Below are 26,004 nucleotides of genomic sequence, written 5' to 3' on the forward strand. Positions count from 1 at the left end.
AAATTTTCTAGTAGCCATATTTATTCATTGGAAAAAAAAGGTGAAAGTAATTTTAGTAAATTTAATCCAGTTAGTCAAATATATTAGTGTACTCAGTTCCTATGTTCCAGTGCCACATATGTCTCATTTTCCTCACCCTGAAACAGAAAAACAGTAACTACTTATGGTTGTTGTGAGAATTAAGTGAGTTAAACATCTATTCCATGTTTATTTTGTGGCAGGTACTATAATGAATTTAAGTGGACTTCCCTGGTGGTCCAGTGGTTAAGACTCTGCCTTCCAATGTAGAGGGTGCAGGTTTGATCTCTGATTAGGGAACTAAGAGCCCACATGCTACGCAGTGTGGCCAAAAATAAAAATACAAAAAGCGTATTGAAAACAAAACACACCTGCTCTGCTCCGCCCAAACAAATGACTATGCTTCCACTGCAGGGTCACGGATTTGATCCTTGGTCTGGGAACTAAGATTCTGAATGCTGCATGGTGTGGACAATAGAAAAATAAAGCTGGAGATTTTATCTACACTTAGTAGAAAAAGAAATATTAAGAAAGAATGCATGATTTAGTTTGTGTGTTAATAGTGTAGGGAACCATGAAGACTGATGTGTATATTGTTAAATACATGTGTGTGTACTTAAGGGGGTATATACATAGGACTGTAGCTATCAGTTCCCACTAGAATGCGTGTGTGTGTGTGTGTGTGTGTGCTGGTGGTGTGGAAGAAAGTTGATAAAGAATGTCAGAACCATGCTCCTAGACATCTTGTGCTTAGACTAGGGTTTCAGAATTGGCTGGTGAGCAAAGGGTGAGCAGAATCTGTCCTTCAAGCTACAGACAGAAGCCATGAAAATAGCCAGAAAGCAGTGTTCAGGGGTGAAACTACTCAGGAGGCAAAAGGAGGGACTTGGCTGAGAGAAGAAAATCAGATGTGATTGCAGAGTGGGTCCCTTTAAGGTCACCACCTGTTCACTGGGACTCAACAGAAAACCACAGTACCATATGCTGTAGGTTAAGAAATAGGTTTCAATTCAGGGTCAGCAAGTAAAAAGACGAGTCCCATTCCTCCTCTTTCCAAAACAAGCAAAATGGGCACCCTTCTGGGCATGCAGGGTGGGAGCATGGGATAGTGGAGGGATCCTGCCACATTACTGCTCTCATTGTAAGGCAAGCAGCGCAAGAGCCACCTTACCAGGACTTTCCTGATAGTCCATTGGCTAAGACTCCAGGCTCCTGATGCAGAGGGTCCAGGTTCAATCCCTGGTGAGGGAACTAGATATCACATGCTGCAACCAAGACTCAGTGCAGCCAAATAAATACCTTTAAAAAAAGGAGGGGGAAGCCACCTTAGCAGTGAGGAGACACAAACTGCCTAGGCACCAAGCATCCTGGGTTAGTGTCAGCTGTTGACAGGAGGTGGTGATCAGACTCCTGCAGTGTGCTCTAATGATCCTCCTCCACTGGTATTCACGTACTTGTGAAATCCCCTCCCCTTGAGTGTGGGCTGGATCTAGTGACTTACTTCTAATCAAAAGAATATGGCGAAGGGAAAAGACTTCACTTGCTTGAGTAGATTATAAAAGTCTGTGACTTTCATCTTGCTGAGAAACTCCTTTACTGTCTTTGATGAAGCAAACTGCCATGTTGGAGAGACCTATGTGGTAAAGAACTGAGAGGTCTCCCTTATCCAACAGCCGGTGAGGGTCTGAGGCCCTCAGTGCAACAACCCTGAAGGAACCGCTGCTCCTGCTAAAAAAATGTAAGTTTGAAAATAGATCCTTTCCTAGTTGAGTCCAGATGAGCCCGACTCTTGCCAACATCTTTATTGCAGTCTTGTAGACACCCTAAAGTAGATGACCCAGCTTATGCTGTGCTTGGGTTGCTGACCCACAGAAACTCTGAGATGCTGTGAATTGTTTCAGTCCTCTTGTTTTAGGGTAATTTGTTATGTAGTGGGAGATAATACAGGAGAAGGAAATGGCAACCCACTCCAGTTTTCTTGCCTAGAGAATCCCATGAACAGAGGAGCCTGGTGGGCTACTGTCTGTAGGGTCGCACAGAGTCGAACATGACTGAAGCAACTTAGCATGCATGCATGCATTGGAGATGGAAATGGCAACCCACTCCAGTGTTCTTGCCTGGAGAACCCCAGGGACAGAGGAGCCTGGTGGGCTGCCGTCTATGGGGTTGCACAGAGTCGGACACAACTGAATCGACTTAGCAGCAGCAGCAGGAGATAATACATTGCAGGTGTTTGGAAATGTTAACTGCCCAATAACTGGAGACCTGGGGGCCCATGGCAAATTACAGTCTCCTCTGCCAAGTGTTAAAAACACCACTGATCCCCCTTAGAAGGTGACTTCTTTTTTAAAATACTTATTTTTATTTATTTATTTGTACTGTTTCTTCATTGTAGCATGTGGAATCTTGTTAATAGTTGGCATGTGGGATCCAGTTCCCTGACCCGGGATTGAACCCCGGCCCCCTGCATTGGGAATGTGGAGTCTTTGCTACTGAACCAGCAGGGAAGTCCCAGAAGGTAACGTCTTGCAGCTCCACTCACTGGGAGAAGAAGGAACCCCAGTTCTAATTAGCTCGTTATGCAGGCTACCCACTAGTGCTCAGTGTTATTTTCAGACAGTTCTGCTTCCTGTAATACAAAGATAGTATTAACTCACTATAGTGAGTTAATGAAGTTAGGACAGTGGGTTATAAAACCCCTTATGAAGTGGTGTGTTTTCCTAGACTCTTGAAACCTCACTATGAAAACAGAGTTGTTAAAGCCACCAAATAAAATTAGAGAAAAAAGTTTCAAAGAAAATGTTAGTATCTTAATTTAGAATTTTGTGACTTTTCAAAGGGGTGGAAACAGGAAGCTGTAGGTGAGCTGTCCTGGGAGTGAAGGCTGATTTCTTTTTCTTTTTCTTTTTTTTTTTAATTTATTTATTGATTTATTTTTTCAGTGGGTTTTGTCATACATTGACATGAATCAGCAATAGATTTACACGTATTCCCCATCCCCATCCCCCCTCCCACCTCCCTCTCCACCCGATTCCTCTGGGTCTTCCCAGTGCACCAGGCTCGAGCACTTGTCTCATGCATCCCACCTGGGCTGGTGACCTGTTTCACCATAGATAATATACATGCTGTTCTTTCGAAACATCTCACCCTCACCTTCTCCCACAGAGTTCAAAAGTCTGTTCTGTACTTCTGTGTCTCTTTTTCTGTTTTGCATATAGGGTTGTCGTTCCCATCTTTCTAAATTCCATATATATGTGTTAGTATGCTGTAATGTTCTTTATCTTTCTGGCTTACTTCACTCTGTATAATGGTTTCTAACCAAATAAATGTCAAGAAGGAAAAACACAAAAGAGAGAAAATTAGTAAGTTAGGAGACAAAGCAGTCAAAAACAACAAGTGTGTCTCTTTGTATCTTGGTTTAACACCTCAGTTGTTAAGGAAAAAATAATAATATAACTAGAAAAGTGTGAACATGCCCTAGATGTTTGATGATGGTAAGAATTATTATGATTTTTAGAAATGATATTATAATTATGAAATTTATGAAGTTATTTTTAATGATATAGTAAAAATATTACAGATGAAATTATATATTTATAATTTTGTTTAAAATATTCTGCATGTACTGGGGGGAACTAGGTGGGAGTATAAATGATGCAAGGCTGATTCCAACTGTATGACATGGGAAAGGCAAAACTACAGAGACAAGAAGACCTAGTGGTAGCTGGTGGGGTGGGTAGGAAGGTAAACAGGCAGAACACAGAGGATTTTAAGGCAATGAAAGTACTCTGTATGCTATAATAGTAATGAATCTACGTCATCATGTGCGTGCGTCCTCAGTCGCTCAGTCATGTCTGACTCTTTCCAACCCCATGGACTGTAACCTGCCAGGTTCCTCTGTCCATGGAATTATCCAGGCAAGAATACTGGGGTGGGTTGCCATTTCCTACTCCAGGAGATCTTCCAGACCCAGGGATCGAACCCCTGTCTCCTGTGTTTCTTGTATTGGCAGGCGGATTCTTTACCAATGTGCCACCTGGGAAGCCATATGCGTCCTTATACATTTGTTCAAAACATAGTATGTACAACATCAAGACTGAATACTAAGGAAAACTGGACTTTGTAACTATGATGTGTCAATGTGTGTTCATCCTTGGTAAAATATGTACCATTCTGGTGAGTGGTGTTGATAATTGGAGGATAAGTGTGGAAAATCTCTGTACCTTCCACTCAATCTTGTTGAAAATCTAAAACTTTTCTAAGACAATAAACTCTTTAAATATATATATATAAAGCAAAAAACAAAACCTGTTCAGTAGGACTTAATAGAATTGAGCTGGCAGAAGAAAGAATTTGAGGATAGTTCAATAGAGTTTATGCAGTATGAAGAACTGGAAGAAATAAGGATAAAAAATGTATGAACAGAGTCTTAGATACTGTCAGACACCATCAGTGTACCAACCTATGCATAATAGGAGTCTCAGAAAAGGAGGAAAGGAAAAAAAAAGGAGCAGAAAAAAAATGTTAAATAAAGGCGTAAAACTTCCCAAATTTGATGAGAAATACTAATCTGTACACCCAAGAGACATACCATACTCCATGTAAGATAAACACAAGGAGATCCACACGAACACACATTATGGTCAAAAGATTATGAACAAAAGACAAAAATTTGAAAGCAATAAGGGAAAATATTACACATACAGATATCTACACTCAATAAGAATAACAGCTAACTTCTCATCAGAAAAAACAGAGAACAGAAAGCATTGATATATTCAAAGTGAAAAGCTAAAAACACAGAAGCCCCCAAATAACCTGATAACCAAGAATCCCATATGTAGCAAAACTATGATTTGAAACTGAAGACAAAGACATTCACAGATAAAGACTCTGAGAGAATTTATTGGTATTAATAGCAGATCTGTGGGGAGGGAGGTGGGAGGGGGGTTCAGGATGGGAGGGACACATGTATCAGTTCAGTTCAGTCGCTCAGTCGTGTCCGACTCTGCAACCCCATGAATCGCAGCACACCAGGCCTCCCTGTCCATCACAAACTCCCAGAGTTTACTCGAGTCGGTGATGCCATCCAGCCATCTCATCCTCTGTCGTCCCCTTCTCCTCCTGCCCCCAATCCCTCCCAGCATCAAGGGTCTTTTCCAGTGAGTCAGCTCTTTGCATGAGGTGGCCAAAGTATTGGAGTTTCAGCTTCAGCATCAGTCCTTCCAATGAACACCCAGGACTTATCTCCATCAGGATGGACTGGTCCAAGGGACTCTCAAGAGTCTTCTCCAACACCATAGTTCAAAAGCATCAATTTTTCAGCACTCAGCTTTCTTCACAGTCCAACTCTCACATCCATACATGACCACTGGAAAAACCATAGCCTTGACCAGACGGACATTTGTTGGCAAAGTAATGTCTCTGCTTTTTAATATGCTGCCTAGGTTGGTCATAACTTTCCTTCCAAGGAGTAAGCATCTTTTAATTTCATGGCTGCAGTCACCATTGGCAGTGATTTTGAAGCCCCCAAAAATAAAGTCTGACACTGTTTCCACTGTCTCCCCATCTATTTCCCATGAGGTGATGGGACCAGATGCCATGATTTTAGTTTTCTGAATGTTAAGCATGTATACCTGTGGCCAGTTCATGTTGATGTATGGCAAAAATCATCACAATATTGTAGTTATCCTCCAATTAAATTAATTCAAAAAATAGAGCTGTCTTAACAAGAAATATTAAAGTCAGGTTCTTTAGACTGAGAAGAAATGACACCAGTTTATCTAATCCACATGAAAAAAAGCACCAGGAAAGGTAAGATGAAGGTAATTATGAAAAATAGTATAAATGTATTTTTATCTTATCTGACTTAAATTACATAAAATAATGAATTTATTGTGTTGAGCTTATGACACCTACAGATACATATTCATGTGAATAATTGGACAAAGGATGAGGGAGGGAATGGAACTCTTGGAGTAAGGAAATGACAAAAATGATAATTTGAATCCACAAGAAGAAAGAGGACTGGAAATGCTAAATACAAAGTTTAAAATGAAAGGCTCAAATGTTTTTTCTCTTCTCAACTTCTTTAAAAGAAAATTATATAAATCAGTATTTATGACACTATATTGTCAGCTTTATCATATATACATAGATGTAATATATATGATAACACAAAGGAGAGGAGACAAAGCTATATCAGCAAGTTTTCTGTGCTTACTGGAATTAGTATTCATCCAAAGTGTATCATGATATGTTAAGGTGGAGATTGTAATTCCTAAAGAAATCACTATAATTCAAAATTACACTGAGATTGAACAAAATAATTTATATGGGTCATAGCCAATACTTAATAAAAGGCAGTAAGGGAAGGAATAGAGAAAAAGATGTGAAACACATTAAAGAAATGAAAAATGGTAAACAGATCCACTCATAATAAATGTGAATGGATTAAACATATGTAGTTTTCTATGCTGCATAATAAGTGATTACAAACCTAGCACCCCAAATCAACACACATTTATTATCTCACAATTTCTGTGGGTCAGGACTTCAAGCATACCTTAACTGGATTCTCTGCAAGGCTTTTTTTTTTTTTTTTCCAATTAAGATGTCAGTTGTGTTCTTATCTGGAGGACTGACTGTAAGATCCACTTCCACACTCACTAAGGACATCAGTAGAATTCAGTTCCCTGTGGTTATATCATAAGACTGAGGGACTTGACTGGTTGTTGACTGGAGGCTGCCTTAGCTCCTAGTGGCCACCCCTCAGTTCCTTATCACGTGGGACTCTCAACATAGCTACTTCCTCAAAGACAGCACAGCAGAGCATCTTAAAGTCTACTAGCAAAACAGACTCTGGCCATCCTATCACTTTTGCCATATTCTCTTTAAAAAAAATTTTTTTTTTCTTTTTAATTTGGCTGCCTGTGGTCTTTGTTATGGCATGTGGGATCCAGCTCTCTGACCAGGAGTCCAATGACCCCCTGCACTGGGAGCTCTGAGTCTTAGCCACTGGACCATCGGGGAAGTCCCTGCTATGTTCTCTTGGTTAGAAACAATTCAAAGGCCCCAGAGACAGTCTCAAGGTGGGGGATAATAGAAGGTCATAAATATTAGAAGAAGATCATTGAGGGTCATCTTAGAGTCTGTCTGCCACAGAGGGAACTTCCTTAACCTGATAAAAGAGTATTTATGAAAAACCTATAACTAATATCATGTTGTTCACTCACTCAATTGTGTCCAGCTCTGCGACCCCAGGGACTGAAGCAGGACAGACTTCTAACATTTTATTTATTTTTATTTTTTTGGCTGTGCTTTCACTGCTGGGTTTGATCCATGATTGGGGAACTAAGATCCTGCAAGCCTTGCTGTGCTGCCGAAAGAAAAGCATGTTGGAGAAAGCCTACATTTCTGTGAACAGACTTGGTAGAAACCAGGGCTTTGAGAACTCTGCCAGTGAGAGTTCAGAAGAAAATGAGGAATATCTTATTGGAAACTAGAAAAGGGGGAAATCTTTGTTAAGTATTGATAGTAGTGGAAAGCTCAGCTAAATTATCCCCTGCAGTTATGGGGGAAGCAGAATTTTAAGAAATGAACCTGGTTATGTAGCTAAGGAGATTTCTGAGCAAAGTGTTGGTGCTCACAAAGTTCCTGTTTAAAAAGTTCGTGTTTAAAAAGTTCCTATTTATGTTACAATAACATGTCAGAAGAAGGAGATAAAGAGGAACCAGGGTTGGCTTATAAAAATTCTCAGACTCTCCAGATGACAAAAAGCCAGGAGGAGATGGAAAGGCGATGTCCTTTAGTTTTTTCATCTTTCTCTCGGCTCCATGTCCTTGTCCCAGGCTCTACCATCCTGCCTCAACCTCACTGTGGGCATTTGAATCTTCTCCCCTTAAACTGCCAAACCATGGAAAAGAGCTTACTCTGAGGCAGCTCTGACTCAATGGTTGTCTCATTTCCTCCAGAGCAGGGGAAGGGACCGCCCCTCCCAAATTCCTCATAGTAGTTTCTGGCTTGAACAATAATCCTGCTGGATTTATTTTAATTGGACATTTTATTTTCCCTCAGGTGTTTCAGATAAAATTAACCTATAACATATTCATTAAAGGTGGAGGACATGATGATTTGACAGATGTTTGTACTGATAAAGGACTGCCAGTGTGACTGACGGGACATTTTAAATGAGTGGCAGTTCATACCATAAAACTTGGAGGGGGAAAAATCACCCCAGTGAGAACCTTATTTTTGTGTCTTTATTGCCGATTTCCTCCCTAAATAGGTAATTTTTTTTTTCTTGCCCTGCGGTCCGCATCAGGGAAAACGCCTAGTCCACTGGACCGCCAGGGAATTCCTTAATGCTCCATGTTTTTTTGACATGGCTACCAATTCAGTTTTAATTCTTCATCACGTTCCCCCACTTAACATATATATGGCTGCATTTTTCCAAGCTGCTAGTCACTTTTAACTTCTCCGTAGTTTTCCAAATACAGATTAACCTTATTTGCATTTGGATGAGGAAGAAACCAAAGCGTAGTTTTCCAAATACAGATTAACCTTATTTGCATTTGGATGAGGAAGAAACCAAAGCTCCGAAGCGGAGAGGCCCGCCTAGGGTCTGAAGTCCAAGCGAGTGGGTCCCGTCTAGACCTGGGCTACTGGCTGACTTGCTGTGGCATCGGCTATGCGGGATGCCATATGCTGGGGCTTTCGTTTTCTCCAAATGTTCTTGCCCAGATGGTGTTTTCCTGATGAGCTTATCGGTGAGTGGTGCTCTGTGGTAGTTTCCACCCCCACCCCGACTCTTTCCTGCGCTTTCGCGGTTCCAGTTTCTGTAAGGCGCCGCCCCAACTGCGGTCCTGAGCTAGCGTGAAGCCGGTGGTCTCTGACCTGTGTGCCGCATTCCAGCCGTGCCCGGAAGTCTTGGGCCAATCGGAACAGCTAAGGCGATGCCCTGGGCCCCTGTCCTCTTGCATTTCTTCTTGGCATTCCTGCCAGAGACACAAACCCGTGAGTTGGGAGCGAGGGGTGGCGGGCTGGGACAGTGGGAGAAGAAGCCGAAATCGGCCGAGAGTGGGATTTTTCAGAGCATTGGAAGCTCAGTGGTGACTCCAAAATCTTGGTGCAGGCCGTCACTGGCTTATTATTTGTGCGGGGTCTGTCAATAAGGGCAGCTAGTGTAAACAAGAGAAGGAAATGGCAACCCACTCCAGTTTTCTTGCCTGGAGAATCCCAGGGACGGAGGAGCCTGGTGGGCTGCCGTTTTTGGGGTCACACAGAGTCGGACACAACTGAAGCGACTTAGCAGCAGCAGCACCAGTGTAAACAGAAAAGAGGTTGGCAGATCTCTGAACCAGATCAGAAGTCATAATTCTGTACTCTTGCTCAGAATAGATGTTCCTGGTTTCCCACTCCAGTTTTCTTGCCTGGAGAATCCCCTAGGATTTTGATGGGCTACAGTCTATGTGGGGTCACAAAGAGTCGGACACGACTGAGCGACTGAACTGAACTGGACAGTCTATGCAGTCGTTCAGGATGGAGCGGCTAACACTTTAACTTTCGTTTTTAAAGCCTTTCGAAGGGCAAAGCCAGAAGCAAAAATTTGGGGTGGATGGTATCCAAGGTTTTAGATCATCTTTCTTGACAATTTCAAGTGTGTTTATTTATTTACAAAGTATGTATATGTTCCATTATACCAATACATTAAATAGAGTATACAAATTTACAGAAACAAATCCAAAAAGATGAGACAAAATATTTTAAATAACTTAAAAAAATTGATCACAAGTTTGATTAATGACAGAGCTGAAAGAAGATAACGTGACACACACACTCATCTTTTATTCATATGGAAAAAGGGCTTCACTGAAGTATTTGTTTAAGTATGGCTCATCCAGGAAAACCCCATAGGGACAAGATGCAAAACTCTCACCACCCACTAAGCTACAATTTTTGTAGTTTCCTATATGCAGATTGTTTGCAAAACCATTGTTCCCAGACATAGGTCTCCTAGCACAGTTTCTCAGCAGCTATTGTTGCACTCCAGACTCTAGAAGTGTACCAAGAAAACCAGAAGGAAAGCCAGACTCATAACTTAATTACTGGGTAAAATGTTTCCAGACCAACAAGTAAAACCTCATGGAAAATGAAACAAATTCTTGACATATCTGAATTTACGTGAATTGACATATCTGAAACATATCTGGCAGGGTGAATTTTTTTGTCTTACCTATTTATGAGCAAGAGAGAAGGCGAAATGGGTTCTAAATAAAGCTTTGCTACTAAGCTGCAGTTTTCTCACCTCTAACATGGAATTTAAGCAGCTACTTCATATAGTCATTAAAAGAATTAGATAACAGCAGACCACAGAGGAAATGTTCCAACACAATGATAATTTTTAGGAAACAATTTCTGTGCAGGCTTAAGTGATATAGTGAGTGCTTTAATAGGAGTATGGTGTAAACATTTCCATATTTATACATTTCCTATTTGCCTAAATGGAAAGTCACCCAGCCTATGGCTGCTTGGCTGAGCCTTAGAAAGAATAAAGGGAAGTTTGCATTCAGTGTCTTTTGCTCTTGTTTTTGTTGTTTTCCCACTCCACAATCATTCACTGGAGTTCAGTGTCTCTGAACATCTAACCACAGCCTTGCTCCCTGCATAGCCCCTGTTAGGTGCAGGGTCACAGTAGGGATCAGCAGAGAGCAGATAGGGACTGCTGGCTTGCATGTCCACTGGTGCCGGGGTCCAGCCCCAGCAGGATCCAGGGGAACCCTCAGGATGAACGGCGTCGGCGAATGAGAGAGAGAGTGAGACAAAGTTCGGGGCTAAGTCTGAAGTTTATTTTTGCACGGCCCCTTTATACCCTTAACAACATCTTTGGGGGAAGTGCATGTTGCCTACACACAGGTCATCTCAAAACATTACAGCAACTTGACCTTCAACAGAAACAGGATGTCACCCACAGACTTTTTCGTTCACAAGAGTCTTTCTTATCATTTGGCCTTCAGGCCTGCTAACATTTTATGGCTTGCACCTGGTGTGACTTAAGCACCTTCAGTAGCCAACCCTGTTTTTCTTATAATTAATCTATTTTCTTTTTAATAAGCGTCATCTCTATGGGAACTAGATAGGATTACATTTTTACAGAACAGAAATGCAAAGGACTGCAGAAACAGCAGATATGGCACAAAACAGGCTCTTAGTCTAAAAGTTAACCACCTGCAAGAAGTCGCCAGCTAATCTCTAAAGTATTTTCTGTTAGGCACATTTGTGGCTATCATATTTGTGGAGCTTTTCTCACCCCATGAAGGGGCCTATGCTTAATAGTTTCTTTTGTTAGCGTACTGTGCTTAGGATGTTTAGAACAATCAAGAGCATTTTGTGCAATGAGATCACACATTTATCAAACAAGCCAGAATGCCAGCAAAATGTTTGAATGGAAGCACTTCCTTCATCTCTGGCCCCTTCATAGGGCAGCTGCATCCAGGAGATTTATTAATTAGGGTTTTAAGTTGGTCCTTATTCAGTGAAAGAGGAGCAGGAGAGCTCTCGGCAGGCAACACAAGAATCTGCAACAGGGCAAACAAGAGCAACAGTAGAAAAGGGGGGAGGATACAGGGTGGGGTAGAGGCCGAGGCCAACCTGGAGGGTCCCTTATCCTAGACGGCCTTGCCTGTCAGGTTCTTTCCTCGTGACCTCGTCATGGATGGGGTCCCGGACGGCCTTGCCTGCCCGGTATTTTCTTCATGACCTCGTCACGGGCGGGACCCCCCATAATGGCTCCTGGCACACTGGGTCCTCAGGAATGACCTCTGAACTGCCTAGGTGCTTCTCAATGGAGTCAAGATCTGAGTGGGGTCAGAGTCAGTTCACAGTGAGAGGGACTTTGTTCATCAGAGAAGGAGCCCATGCCAAGGGGTAGAAGTGCAAAGATTCTTCTGAAAAAAAGAACAATGCTGTTAAAAACAGAAATGCTATGAATAAATAATTTACAGAAGAATGAATTTAACTGGCAGATAAACATGGAATTATGTTCAATACAACTTCATAAATTAAAATGTATGTATTTTAACTGCCATTTATAGCAGTGTGACTAGACCTAGAAAATATTATATTTAGTGAAATGTCAGACAAAAATGCTATTTGAGATTACTTATATATGGAATTTTGGAGAAGGCAATGGCACCCCACTCCAGTACTCTTGCCTGGAAAATCCCATGGATGGCGGAGCCTGGTAGGCTACAGTCCATGGGTCACTAAGAGTCGGACACAACTGAGCGACTTCACTTTCACTTTTCACTTTCATGCACTGGAGAAGGAAATGGCAACCCACTCCAGTGTTCTTGCCTGGAGAATCCCAGGGAAGGGGGAGCCTGGTGGGCTGCTGTCTATGGGGTCATACAGAGTTGGACACGACTGAAGTGACTTAGCAGCAGCAGCAGCATATATGGAATTTGATACAAATGAATGTACCTACAAAACAGAAACAGACTCACAGATGTAGAAATCAAATTTGAGATTGCCAAGAGGAGAGAACAGAGGAGGGACAAATTGGGGATATGGGTTTACTAGATACAAACTAAGTAAAGAGTAGATAAGCAACAAGGATTTGTTGTATAGCACAGGGAATTATACACACTATCTTTAATCTGTTATGGAATATGTCTTTCAGAATACTGAGTCACTATGTTGTACACCTGAAATCAACACGATGTTGTAAAGCAACTGTACTTTTTAAAAATTTGCACTTCGTTCTCATCCCTCCGCCACCCTGGGGCCATGGAAAAATTGTCTTCCATGAAACTGGTTCCAAAAAGGTTCGGACTACTGCCCTAGCTGGTAATGTGGGTAGGCCTTATCTGATCGGTTGAAGGCCTTAAGGGGAAGACAGGTCTCCTGTCTACTTTCAGACTGAATTCTACTTTCAGACTGCCTTTGGACATAAACTGCAATATACTGTCTTCCTTAGGTATCTAGCATGCAGCTCTGCCCTGCAGATTTGGACTTGCCAGCCCTGTAAAATTACATGAGCTAATTCCTTAAAGTAAATCAATCTTACTCTGTATATATGTAAATATATTATTGTTGCTGCTGCTACTAAGTTGCTTCAGTCATGTCCGACTCTGCGACCCCATAGACGGCAGCACTATACAAATATTTATATGTATATATTGTTGTTGTTACATACACATAAATATTTGTATAGTGCATACATATATATTTATATGTGTATACATATGTGTGTACATTAATTTATTAAAATTCTCCCAGTGCATACTCTGTGTGCAGTTTAAATTCACTTCTACAGAGGGTTGTAATTGTCTTTTCATTGTTTTATGTTGTGCCATGTCTCCTATGAGACACACGCTCATTCCCTAGATCCTCATGCAGTAAATTCTGGAGCTCGCTCTGACCCACTGTCGCTTGTTCTCACCTCAGGATCACACTCTCTGCAGTATTTCTACTCAGTTGTGTCTGAACCGGGCCCAGGAGTCCCTTCATTTATGGCTTTTGGCTTCGTGGACAACCAGCCCTTCATTCGCTATGACAGTGAAGAGATGAAGGCAAAGTCTTGTGTTCACTGGTTGAGGGAGGAGCCAAGTTACTTTGATGATGAGACCAAGATCTTCACAAGTCGGATGAAGATTTTCCACTTAAGTCTGAGGAATGTGCAGCGATATTACAACCAAACCAAGGAGGATGGTCTGAACAGAGCACTGGCAAAAAAGCAAACAAGTAGGTGCCTCAGAGAAAGCAGAGGGAAGTGGTGCTTGTCACTTCATACCAATCCCCGCGGTGAAAGGCTGTCGACAAGTGTTCCCATAGGGTCAGGCTGGGGCAGAAGAACTTGTACAAGTTATCACTTGAGAATGAAAGCTGAGCTGGTCTGTTCACAATGGCGTAGGGTCTGTGTGACAAGAATTAATAACAGATTAATTAAACAGTTTTATTGGGTCATGGATATATGCTGAACATCTTTTGAGTGCTAGAAATGGAGATCCAGAAAAGTATAAATTGATGTTTGTCTTCAAAGAGCTTATAATTCATATGGGAAGGTACTCACACTTCTGTGAAAAGTTTATTGACCCTTCACTGAATACCCAGAGATGTCAAAGACAGGAACCTCCTTAAATGCCATAGTTACTGAGATTCATAGATGAGATACCCCAGTGGTCGGAGTTTCATGAATGAGGCAGAACTTTATATAGAACCTGTTGGATGTGTATTACTTAGGTCTATGAAGAACATAAAAGATGTTCCAAGCAGTAGGAAATTAGGGTGGAGCAAGGCGTGGGGTAGGATTTGTTTTTGTGAGCTCAGGGGATGGATTGAAATTTAATTATTTCTAGTTAATGGCTCTTGAGAGTTTAGGTCTGTTGAAACAAGTTTATAAAGGGCCTTGAAGCCCAATCAAGGCATAAGCCAGTGAGAAGTATAATTCAAGCTGAATACTGAGGCTGCTCAGCTTTTACCAGTTGATCCTTCTAGGGACATGAATTCAACAAAGGTTTATCCGATGGTTATTTTACAGGCACTGCTGTAGACCCTGCCTTTCAAGGGCTCACAGTATAAGAAGAGAGTGATGGTACACAATAAAGTTAAAGTATACAAGTGTTAGACTAGGAACTTGAGCTGGGAATCTGTGGAAACCCAGAAGCGCGTGTGTTGAATCCAGGCTGCAGTGATCTGAGATTTATTCATATTTGACTTTGAAATTCATTTGAGAAATTTTTCAGCAGTTTGGGCTTGTTGATGCTATTTGCTTTCTCTAGTGTCTTGTGTTGTTGTCCTTTAGTCACTAAGTTGGATTGCAAGAGTCGGACACAGCTTAGTGACTAAACAGCAAGTGACCTGACTTAGTGATTAAACAACAACAGTATGAATATTAGTCTGCTTGGCCTACCATGACAAAATACCACAGGCTGCATGATCTAAGCACCAGAAATTTATCTTCTGACTGTTTGAGAGACTGGAAAGTCCAAGGTCAAGGTTCAGCAGGGTTCTCTGTGGTGAGGGCTCACTTCCTGGCTTGCATTCGGCCACATTCTGTCTTTCCTTGGTGTGTGCCCATGGAGTGAGGGAGAGATCTCCTTAACCCCTCTTGTCCCTGTTGGATTAGGGCGCCACTCTCATGACCTCATTTAAACTGAATTACTTCCTAGAATCTCCGAATACAGTTACATCAAGGGTTAGGGGTTCAACATATGAATACTGGAGGGATAAAATTTGGTCCATAGCTGTCAAGGAAAACTACTCTGTACACTGTGCCCTCCTGTGTTAATACTGTGAAGTGTGGTCCTGTTTTCAGGAACTTTAGCTTAGAATCTGAGGCTGTTAGCCTAAAAGAGACTCGTTAGGTCATAATCTAACCCTCCATTTATACAACATAAGCGTAGAATGAATAACTTGCCCAGATGACACAGTTCATGGCAGAGTTCAAATCTGTAACTCCCAATCCATGGCCTTTTCCATACCTCCTGGAAGCAACCATAGACCATTCCTCACAGCAGAATTGACTGTAAGTAAAAGAGATGGTTATTAGGGCAAAACTAGTTTGTCTATGGAATTTGAATGTCCTCTAAGAAGAAGATTAGAGATGGGAAGGTGTGGGGGGGCTGGCACCATGGGTGGGAGGCCTTGGGGGCAGACTGTGCCTGACTGACACTGCCTGATACCACTGTCCTGGGGCTGGGCAGGTCCCCACACCCTCCAGTTCACCTACGGCTGTGAGCTCCTGGAGGACGGCAGGACCACGTGGCATTGGCAGTATGGCTGTGACGGTGAGGACTACCTGAGCTTGCATATGGACCCTCTGCAGTACACAGCAGCCACGTTCATTGCTCAATACACCAAACAAAAATGGGAGGCCGGTGGGAACTACGTAGAGAGAGACAAGAACTACTTGGAGAAGGAGTGCATCCTGTGGTTGAGGAGATACTTGACGTTTGGAGGGGAGACCTTGAACCGCACTGGTAATGACTTCACACAGCCCACCCACTCAGCCCTTCCCGCATCCCCAGCTTGGGCCATTTTCTCTGCAGAGTGTGGGTGAGGGTGTCTCTTCCAGAACTGACTCAGCACAGGGGTGTGAGATATTTAGTGTGGGATGGCTGGGGCCAGTGTGCTGATGATGACTTCCCTACAAGTTACAGATGTGGAGTGGGGGGACTTCCTATTTTGAGTCTCCTGGGCAGTGCCATCTGATCCACCCATTCTTTATTTTTCATTTTTTTAAAATTTATTTTGCTGAAGTATAGTTGATTCACAATGTTGGATTTTTTGGTTTTGATTTTCTTTTGACCACACCTCACAGTATGTGGAATCTTACTTCCCTGACCAGGAATTGAACCCCAAACCCCTGCAGTGGGAGCATGGAGTCTTAACCACTGGACCACCAGGGAAGTCCCCTGAGCCACTCATTCTTATTAGTGCCAGGGAAGCTACTCTCAGGAGGACACAGAGCTGCTTCACAGAATCTTGGAGATTTTTCTTCCTTTTGGCACTTTCCCACTAGATACACACCTGTATCTAGCAAACATTGACCAAAGACTTGATAAAAGAGTCAAGCGGCTTTGAAGGGGCTCTTATTCTGGAGGAGAATGTTAGACTGAGTTCCCACACCCTTGTCTTGAAGCTGGTTCAGCTTACTGTGGGTCCCTCTACCCTTAGATAGAGGAAGTTCCCTTTCTCCCACTGGTTGGCAGATGAGCCATCAGGAGTTGTGGTGGGTTGGTCTTTGGAGTCGATGCTACTCAGCAAACCCTTGCCTGAGCCCTCCCTGCTTTGTGTACCACAGAGCCCCCCAAAACATACATTACTCACCACCGCATCTCTAACCGTGAGGTCACCCTGAGGTGCTGGGCCCTGGGCTTCTACCCTGCGGAGATCTCACTGACCTGGCAGCGCAATGGGGAGGACCAGACCCAGGACATGGAGCTTGTGGAGACCAGGCCTTCAGGAGACGGAACCTTCCAGAAGTGGGCGGCCCTGGTGGTGCCTTCTGGAGAGGAGCAGAGATACACGTGTCATGTGCAGCACGTGGGGCTTCAGGAGCCCCTCACCCTGAGATGGGGTAAGGAGGGGGATGGGTGGTCAACCTTATTATCAGGTAATCAGGAGCCTTCAGGAGAACTTCAGCAAGGTTAGGATTCATGCCTGAGGTCAGGGCCCCTTTCCTTTCTTCCACAGAACCTCTGAAGATCTCCGTTCCCATCACAGGCATCGCTGTTAGCCTGGTTCTCCTCATGGTCCTGAGAGCTGTGATCGGGATGAAGAAGCGCTCAGGTAGGGAAGGGAGGGAGTGATCTGAGTTTTCTTGTCTCACTGGAGGTTTCAAGCCCAGGTAGAAGTTTGCCTGCCTCGTTACTGGAAAGTAACCTCCACACACGTGTGCTTGGTAAGTCTGGAGCTGTTTGCTTGCACTTATTCTTTGTAAGGCACATGTGAAAATGGAGACCAGTATCAACATGATGAATCTGGTGATGGGGACACTGAAGGTCAGGGAAGGTCACTGTGAGGACAGGCCTCTGGGCAGGTGGTTGGTTCAGGCCCTGCACACCGACTTTCTTCATGGTTTTGGTCCTGCCCTGGGTTTTCAGTCACAGTTCTGGAAACTTCCCTGGGGTCTGGGACTAGGTGGTTTCTTTAGGGGCTCATGACCTGTCTTCTGCCTGACTTCTCACAGGATATTATCACTCTCCAAGTTAGAAAAATAGAATCTACTCTCAGACTGCAAGTAAGTACCAAGCACAGGTAGGGTCTGATGGCAAACCCTGAGATCCTTGGAACAGTGCACATGGGAGCTGATGGGGGAGCTCACTCACGCCATGATTCCTTCTTTAACCCCATCTCTGGACTCCCGCCAGGTTCTGGATTGTTCTCCCCCAGGCAGCAACAGTGCTCTGGGCTCTGATGCTCTCACTGATCCTAAAAGTGAGACTCTTAAGGGACCCCCAATGGGAGAGAACTTGGGGGCAGAGGGGACACACTGGGTGATGGAGATTCTTTGATGAGACATTTTGAGTATATGGGGGGGGCTATTGAGAATGACCACTTATGATGATTGACCTGAATTTGTTCATGATTATTTTCTTTCACAGTCTAAGAGAATGGCTTTGTCTGGAACTGAGTGATACAAGGTTTGTTTACACCCCCACCCTCCTCCTTTGTGATGAGGTGGGACTGGGCAATCTCCATCCTTGTCTTAACTCCATGTTACACTGAATTGCAATTTCTTACTCCTTATTGAAAATAGGAATCTGGATATGAATTGATTTTTTCTATTTACTTATTTATTCTTGGCCCTGAGTCTTTGTTGCTGCCACTGGCTTTCTCTAGTTGTGGTGCATGGGCTTCTCATTACAATGGCTTCTGTTCAATAGTAGTGGCTCACAGACTTAATTGCCCCATGGCATGTGGAATCTTCCCAGGGCGGGGATCGAACCTGTGTCTCCTGCATTGGCAGGCGGATTCTTAAACACTGGACCACCAGGGGAGTCCTGAATTTGTTTTTTCTGATTCTTGTCATGAGGTGGGGCTGGTGGGTTAATTAAAGGCTAGGAAGATTCTTAAATTTTGCGAGAAATGAATGGAAGTGCTGAGAACCTTTTAAAATCTGTGTGTTTGCTATGCTGACTCTGTTGCAGGTGGGGCAGGAGAAGGCTGTGAGGAGCTGAGTGTGGACGGGGCCTGGGCCCAGTCAGAGCATCATGGGCTTTGATATGGTCGCTGCTGTTCTCATCTTCTCAACTCCTTTGTCCTTGTCTCTTCAGTAGAACCTTGTCTCATCAAGACCTGTGATCACAAGGACTGAGCCATCAGCTGAACCTTGTCTTGTCTTCTGGACTGTGGCCAGTGAGGACCTTATGTGGCCGGGTCAACCAGGGCTTAGGACTGGGTCTGGTCCTCAGTCCTCGTCTTTTAGGTGTTGATTTCTTTTTTCTTTATTTCTATAGAGAATTACTCCTCTTCTTGTTCTTTCATCTGAATTCTAGTCTTAATTTCCTCTAGGTGTCCCCCATCTCTACAGGAGCAGGAGTAATTTTTGCCTGTTATTGTCCCCACAAGGATCAGGAGGCCCCTGCTCACTGTAGTGCCTTTGTTCTACAGAAATGACTCATCCAGCTCTTAACCTCCTTCCAAGACTGTTTTCTGTGCTCTTAGCTCTAGAAGTGCTAGTGCTGGCTCAAATCCAGACTCATGGATTTATAAAGCTGAGTCTAATTTAGATTTGCAGTGGTTTGGGAAATAGGACCCATAGGTCAGGGACCATTGCTTTCTTGAGTGGGACATGAATTTGTGTGCTGTGGTGTGCAGGAGGGTTGCTGTCGGAGGAAGGAGCTGGGGGAGGGAGGGAGAGCAGCACTTGTGAGAAAAGCAAGGCAGCGTTGACACCAGTCAGAGTGAATGTTGTGCTGTAGCTGCCTCAAGACAGCATGTGGCCTTAAGCTACATTAATAAAGACACTGCCTTTAGAATATGGACTTCCCTGGCGACTCAGATGGTAAAGAGTCTGCCCATAATGCAGGAGACCCGGGTTTGATCCTTGGGTCACGAAGATCCCTTGAAGAAGGAAATGGCAACCCACTCCAGTATTCCTGCCTGGAAAATCCCACGGACAGAGGAGCCTGGTGGGCTACATTCCATGAGGTTGCACAGAGTCCAACAGAATACAGAGGTGCTGTCCACTTATCATTCATTCACCTGATCTATGTGTTGTGTCAGATACATCACACATTATTTTTGTATCTAAGAAATTTCAGAAAACCAAAGTCAGGCAAAGTTATTGGCCTGTGGAGCTTGTTCTAGTGAGAAGGGGCAGAGTGTGCATTATCAGCCTAGTAAGTGAGGGGGTGTTTCCCTTAGAGGTTGGTAAGTGATCTGAGGAAGGTGACCCAGAATATGAGTGTGTAGGGACAGGGAAGGTGGCTGTGTTACTAGGGTGGTCAGTGGGCCTCATTGAGAAGCTGACCTTTGAGTAAAGATGTGAAGGACATGAGGGAATGCCCACAAGGATGTCTGGGAGACGTTCTTTCCAGGCAGAGGAGCTTCCATGCAAATGCACAAGGGCAGGAGAGCGTCTGTGTTCAAGGAAGAGTGAAGAGGAGGCAGGTGTGGCTGGTGGAGCGAAGAATTCAGATGAGGTCTCATGTGCGCCCAGATCATGTGGACTTTGAGAATATTAGATTGACTTTTTTTCTGAGGAAGACAGTAGCGCTCCAAGACAGTTTTGGGAGAAGAGAGACCTGGTATGACTTCTTTTTAGAAGCATCAGTCTAGCTGCTGTACTGAGGACAGAGCTAAGAAGTGAAGGGTGAACAAGGCAGTAGTGGAGACTGTAGACATAGTGCAGTGTCCTGGCTGGAGATGTTGGTGCTTGTCTCACGTGTGGGCAGGGAAAATATTGCAGAGTGACTAGAACTGGATCTATCTAAAGATGAACTTTACAGCATTTCCTAATGGATTAAGTCTGAGTTGTGAGAAAGAAGACACCCAGACTTTCAGACTATGCAAGTGGCTCAGTGGTAAAGAATCCGCCTGCCAATGCAGGAGACCCAAGAGTCGTGGGTTCGATCCCTGGGTCTGGAAGATTCCCTGGAGAAGGAAATGGCAACCCACTCCAGTATTCTTGCCTGGAAAATCCCATGGATAGAGAAGCCTGGTGGGTTATAGTCCATGGGGGTCACAAAAGAGTTGGACACGACTTAGCAACTAAACAACAAAAAAATATGGGTATTCAGTTGAGGAAATGCTGAATTTGGATGCCTATTAGAAATTCAAGTTAGGTTGTCAGTTGGGACACATGTTTGGAATTTAGGAGAGATGTTTTGGGTGGAGAAATAGATTTTGGAAGTGACACCATATAAATGCTATTTATAAGCTGAGGACTGCTGAGAGTGATTAGAGGAGGAAGGAACAAGGGCTGAACCCTGGACCTCACAGCACTATACAGTCTGATCGGACCACGCACCTGAGCAGACTGCATGATTCTGACACATGTCTAGACAGCACAGAGACCAGTTAGTCCCCGACTTACCTGTGCATGAGAATTCCCCGGACATCTCATTAAGTTCCAGTGGTCCAAAGTAGAATGTAAGAATCCGAACTTATAACAAGGCTGGTGCTGATGCTGCTCATCTTCAGAGCACACATTTAGTAGCAAGAACGTAGAGCAGGATTCCCACATGGCTGTTCATCAGCCTCACCTGTAGGCTTGTTGAATAAGCAAGTCTTGGGCTCTGTGCTCAGCTTTCTGAGATGGTGGGTCTAGGGAGAGGCTTGAGTATTTTGCAGCAGTACCTATAAGCAGTCTTAGGTCTTAGCCAGGTTGTGGACGACTGCCAAGGGTCAGTGATCAGAGCGCTCAGGTTGGGGAAGCGTCTTAAATCCACAATTAAATGTTTTTTTCCTGGGAAGAAAAAAACAAGACATCTGCTGGGACATTTATGTTGTTTGCCCTACCCTGGGATATATAGCCAGGTGGAAAACTGAGGAAGTGGTTATCAGCTCAGCATAAAGAACATCTCTGAATGCTTATTCTCTGAAACTATTCCCTGCGTTGACTTCTCACTCACATCTTGGTGCAATCAATGCATTCCAAGTTCTTCTAATTTAAACATGTATATGTGTGTGTGTGCGTGTGTGTGTGTGTGTGTGTACATATGCTTACATACTTGGCTCATTTTATTTCAGGGGCTGAGTCAGCACATTCAGGAACAAAATTCGTGATGTCATTCTAAACTGAATTACATACAGGAACCACTGCTCTGTTGCTGGGCACAGTTGCCTTTTTCACAACGTCACCCCTGATGCTAAGACTCAACTATGTGGCTAGAACTATCACTATTGCTCTTGGCAACTGAATGTCACTACTGCCACTCACCACCTTTGCCAAAAGCCTTGAGCACACACCGAGCAAATATGGGTCATTATGTCCTGAGCCACAACTCAGCATGTGTCATGTAACTAAGAGTTCCTCATCTTTCCCAGCTGTATATTTGGGGAACTGAGTTTTCCTCTCTCTCATGGAAGGATGTAGTCTGTCTTTCAAGACTCTTTCATGTTGGAGCTGATATCACAGAAATACAAAGGAGTATGAAAGACGACTATGAATGATTATACAGAAAACAAACTGGAGGAACTAGAAGAAGTGGATGAACACAACCTACCAAGACAGAATCATGAAGAAACAGAGTAGCTGAACAGGTCAATAACAGGTAAGAAGACTGAATCAATAATCAAAAACCTCCCAGCGCATGGGAAAGCTCGACAGCTTCATGTAAATCAATGAAATTAGAGCATTCTCTCATGACATATGCAAAAATAAATTTAAAATGGTTTAAAGAACTAAGTGCAATACTTGACACCATACGTCTCTTAGAAGAGACTATAAGCAAAACATGCTGCTGCTGCTGCTAAGTCACTTCAGTCGTGACCAACTCTGTGTGACCCCATAGACAGCAACCCACCAGGCTCTGCCGTCCCTGGGATTCTCCAGGCAAGAACACTGGAGTGGGTTGCCATTTCCTTCTACAAAGCATGAAAGTGAAAAGTGAAAGTGAAGTCGCTCAGTCGTGTCCGACTCCATGGACTGCAGCCTACCAGGCTCCTCTGTCCATGGGATTTTCCAGGCATGAGTACTGGAGTGGGGTGCCATTGCCTTCTCCGATAAGCAAAACATACTTGGGCATAAATCATAGCAGTATTTTCTTAGATTAGTCTGTTCAGTTCAGTCGCTCAGTCGTGTCTGACTCTTTGCAACCCCATGAACCACAGCATACCAGGCCTCCCTGTCCATCACCAACTCTGGAGTTTACTCAAACTCATGTCCATTGAGTCGGTGATGCCAGGGAGGCTTGGTGTGCTATGGTTCATGGCGTCGCAAAGAGTCAGACAACTAGTCTTTTCCAATGAGTCAGCTCTTTGAATCAGGTGGCCAAAGGATTGGGAATTTCAGCTTCAGCATCACTCCTTCCAATGAACACCCAGGACTGATCTCCTTTAGGATGGACTGGTTGGATCTCCTTGCAGTCCAAGGGACTCTCAAGAGTCTTCTTCAACAGCACAGTTCGAAAGCATCAATTCTTCAGTGCTCAGTTTTCTTTATAGTCCAGCTCTCACATCCATACATGACTACTGGAAAAACCATAGCCTTGACTAGACGGACCTATGTTGGCAAAGTAATGTCTCTGCTTTTTAATATGCTGTCTAGGTTGGTCGTAGCTTTCCTTCCAAGGAGTAAGCGTCTTTTAATTTCATGGCTGCAGTCACCATCTGCAGTGATTTTGGAGCCCCCAAAAATAAAGTCTGACACTGTTTCACTGTTTCCTCATCTATTTGCCATGAAGTAATAGGACCAGATGCCATGATCTTAGTTTTCTGAATGTTGAGCTCTAAGACAACTTTTTCACTCTCCTCTTTTACTTTATCAAGAGGCTCTTCAGTTCTTCTTTGCTTTCTGCCATAAGGGTGGCGTCGTCTGCATATCTGAGGTTATTGATATTTCTCCTGGCAATCTTGTTTCCAGCTTCTGCTTCTTCCAGCACTGTTTCTCATGATATACTCTGCATATAAGTTAAATAAGCAGGGTGACAGTATACAGCCTTGATGTACTCCTTTTCCTATTTGGTACCAGTCTGTTGTTCCATGTCCAATTCTAGCTGTTGCTTCCTGACCTGCATACAGGTTTCTGAAGAGGCAGGTCAGGTGGTCTGGTATTCCCATCTCTTTCAGAATTTTCCACGGTTTATTGTGATCCACATAGTCAAAGGCTTTGGCATAGTCAATAAAGCAGAAATAGATGTTTTTCTGGAACTCTCTTGCTTTTTCGTGATCCAGCAGATGTTGGCAATTTGATCTCTGGTTCCTCTGCCTTTTCTAAAACCAGCTTGAACATCTGGAAGTTCACAGTTCACGTATTGCTGAAGCCTGGCTTGGAGAATTTTGCGCATTACTTTACTAGCGTGTGAGATGAGTGCAATTGTGTGGGACCTAATCAAACTTAAAAGCTTTTGGATAACAAAGGAAACCATCAATGAAATGAAAAAGATAGCCTGCAGAATGGGAGAAAATATCTGCAAAGGATATGATTGACAAGAAGTTAGTATACAAAATATACAAACAACTCATACAACTCAGTATCATAAAACAAATTCCCAACCGAAAAATAAGCAGAAGACATTTCTCCAAAGAAGACATACAGGCTTCCCTGGTTGTCCAGCAGTTAAGAATCCACCTTGCAACATGGGGGCCACCTGTTTGATCTCCGGTCCAAGAAGATCCCACATGCCACGGAGCAACTAAGCTGGTGTGCTGCAACTACTGAGCCCACACATCCTGGAGCCGGTGCTCCACAACAAGAGGAGCTACTGCAATGAGAAGCCCAAGCACCGCAGCTAGAGAGTAGCCCTGATTACACAACAAACAATTCAGTTTAAACTCTGTGAAAGTGAAGTCGCTCAGTCATGTCTGACTCTTTGCAACCCCATGGACCCCCTGTAACCTACCAGGTTCCTCCGTCCACGGGATTTTCCAGGCAAGAATACTGGAGTGTGTTGCCATTTCCTTCTCCAGGAGATCTTCCCGACCCAGGGATTGAACCTCGGTCTCCTGCACTGTAGGCGGACGCCTTACCGTCTGAGCCATCAGGGAAGTCACTCTGTACTAGGGATTATAAACTGTGTACTAGGGGTTATATAACAATAATGTATCCTGCTTGAGGACAGTTTCTCCTTCCTGAAAACCTGACTAATCCTGATATCTTAAAATGTATATTATGGGAGTGGGTCTGGTAGGATCTTGCTATTGTTAAGTTCTAATCCTGTTATCCTAAAATGTAAGTTGTAGGAGTGGGTCTGGTAAAATTTTTACAAGCTTGAGACATTCTTTTGATTTATTGTAATAACTAATTTTAAAAGTATATATTCCTTTTAATGGCTGAGTAATATTCCATTGTGTATATGTACCATAGCGTTCTTATCCATTTGTCTGCTGATGGGCATCTAGGTTGCTTCCATGTCCTGGCTATTATAAACAGTGCTGTGATGAACACTGGGGGAGGGAGGTGAGAGGGGGACTCAGAATGGGGAACACATGTAAATCCATGGCTGATTCACATCAATGTATGGAAAAACCACTACAATATTGTAAAGTAATTAGCCCCCAACTAATAAAAATAAATGAAAAAAAAAAAAAGTAAGCCAACAGTTGTTGTTGAGTCAAAAAAAAAAAAAAAGTATATAATTCCCTTGCTAACACTAGTGACGGGGGCACTCTCTGTCTGGCTTCTGACATCTGTGTCAGAAGCTTTCTCTGCCCCTTTTCACTGTCATCAAACTTCTGCCACACAAGAGCCCTGAGTGGTCAAGCTTGGTCTCTGGTCCCGAAGTTAAATCTTCGGAGATCACGACTCTGACATCGTTCACCGTAAGCCATCACAAGCACAAGGTTGAAAAATCTCAAATAATAATAAGTGTATACAGTGAAAAGTAAAATTTTCTCTCCTATCCATCTACAGTTTTTTCCAGATTTTCTTCCTGGACCCAACCACTGTTGCTGGTTTCTATAGTGTTATAGAGGGAGATTTCCCTTTTTATCAAGTGTCATTTCACTACACTTCTATCTGTACCTTTGTTTTTCAATTTAAAATATATTCTGAAAATATTCAATTTTTTTTACAGGCAAATCTGATTTAGTTTAAGATAATAAAAATTATGACATTCTTGATTTTTAAAAATTTACCAAGTATAACAAAAACCATCCTTATTCCATAATAATGGTTTTATTGGGGAACAAAGTCACCCAGGTTAAAAACTATCCATTCTCCAGCCTTTCTTGAATTTAACCATGTCTGTGTGACTAAATTATGATCAATATGATGACCCAGATACTAAGTATTCCGTTCTGCCTTTAAAGGGATTCCCCTCTCCTCCTCTCCTGCTCTCCCTGGTTGCTTGTGGACCATAAACATGGTCTGAGGTA

The 26,004-nt window shown here is 43.3% G+C and overlaps 1 protein-coding gene across 6 annotated transcripts in view; it reads left to right on the forward strand.

Annotated features, from left to right (window-relative positions):
* LOC133059715 (BOLA class I histocompatibility antigen, alpha chain BL3-7-like) overlaps window positions 1–25,222 on the forward strand; it is a 41,452-nt gene extending 16,230 nt beyond the window's left edge. Inside the window, exons 1-9 of one of the 6 annotated variants that reach the window (XM_061147214.1) lie at window positions 8,834–9,033; window positions 12,698–12,842; window positions 13,465–13,761; window positions 15,723–15,998; window positions 16,823–17,098; window positions 17,215–17,310; window positions 17,711–17,761; window positions 18,126–18,164; window positions 21,718–25,222. In XM_061147214.1, coding sequence (XP_061003197.1) covers window positions 13,530–13,761; window positions 15,723–15,998; window positions 16,823–17,098; window positions 17,215–17,310; window positions 17,711–17,733 — 903 coding nt within the window. In that variant the 5' untranslated portion in view covers window positions 8,834–9,033; window positions 12,698–12,842; window positions 13,465–13,529 and the 3' untranslated portion in view covers window positions 17,734–17,761; window positions 18,126–18,164; window positions 21,718–25,222. Of the gene's footprint in view, window positions 1–8,606; window positions 8,787–8,817; window positions 9,034–12,697; window positions 12,843–13,464; window positions 13,762–15,722; window positions 15,999–16,822; window positions 17,099–17,214; window positions 17,311–17,710; window positions 17,762–18,125; window positions 18,165–18,797; window positions 18,950–21,717 lie in introns of those variants that run through there. The other 5 variants (XM_061147210.1, XM_061147209.1, XM_061147212.1 and 2 more) reach the window with 5 other exon arrangements.
* Window positions 25,223–26,004: the final 782 nt, after the last annotated feature.

Source organism: Dama dama, chromosome 7 (genome assembly GCF_033118175.1).
Source record: "Dama dama isolate Ldn47 chromosome 7, ASM3311817v1, whole genome shotgun sequence".
Classification (NCBI taxonomy): Eukaryota; Metazoa; Chordata; class Mammalia; order Artiodactyla; family Cervidae; genus Dama; species Dama dama.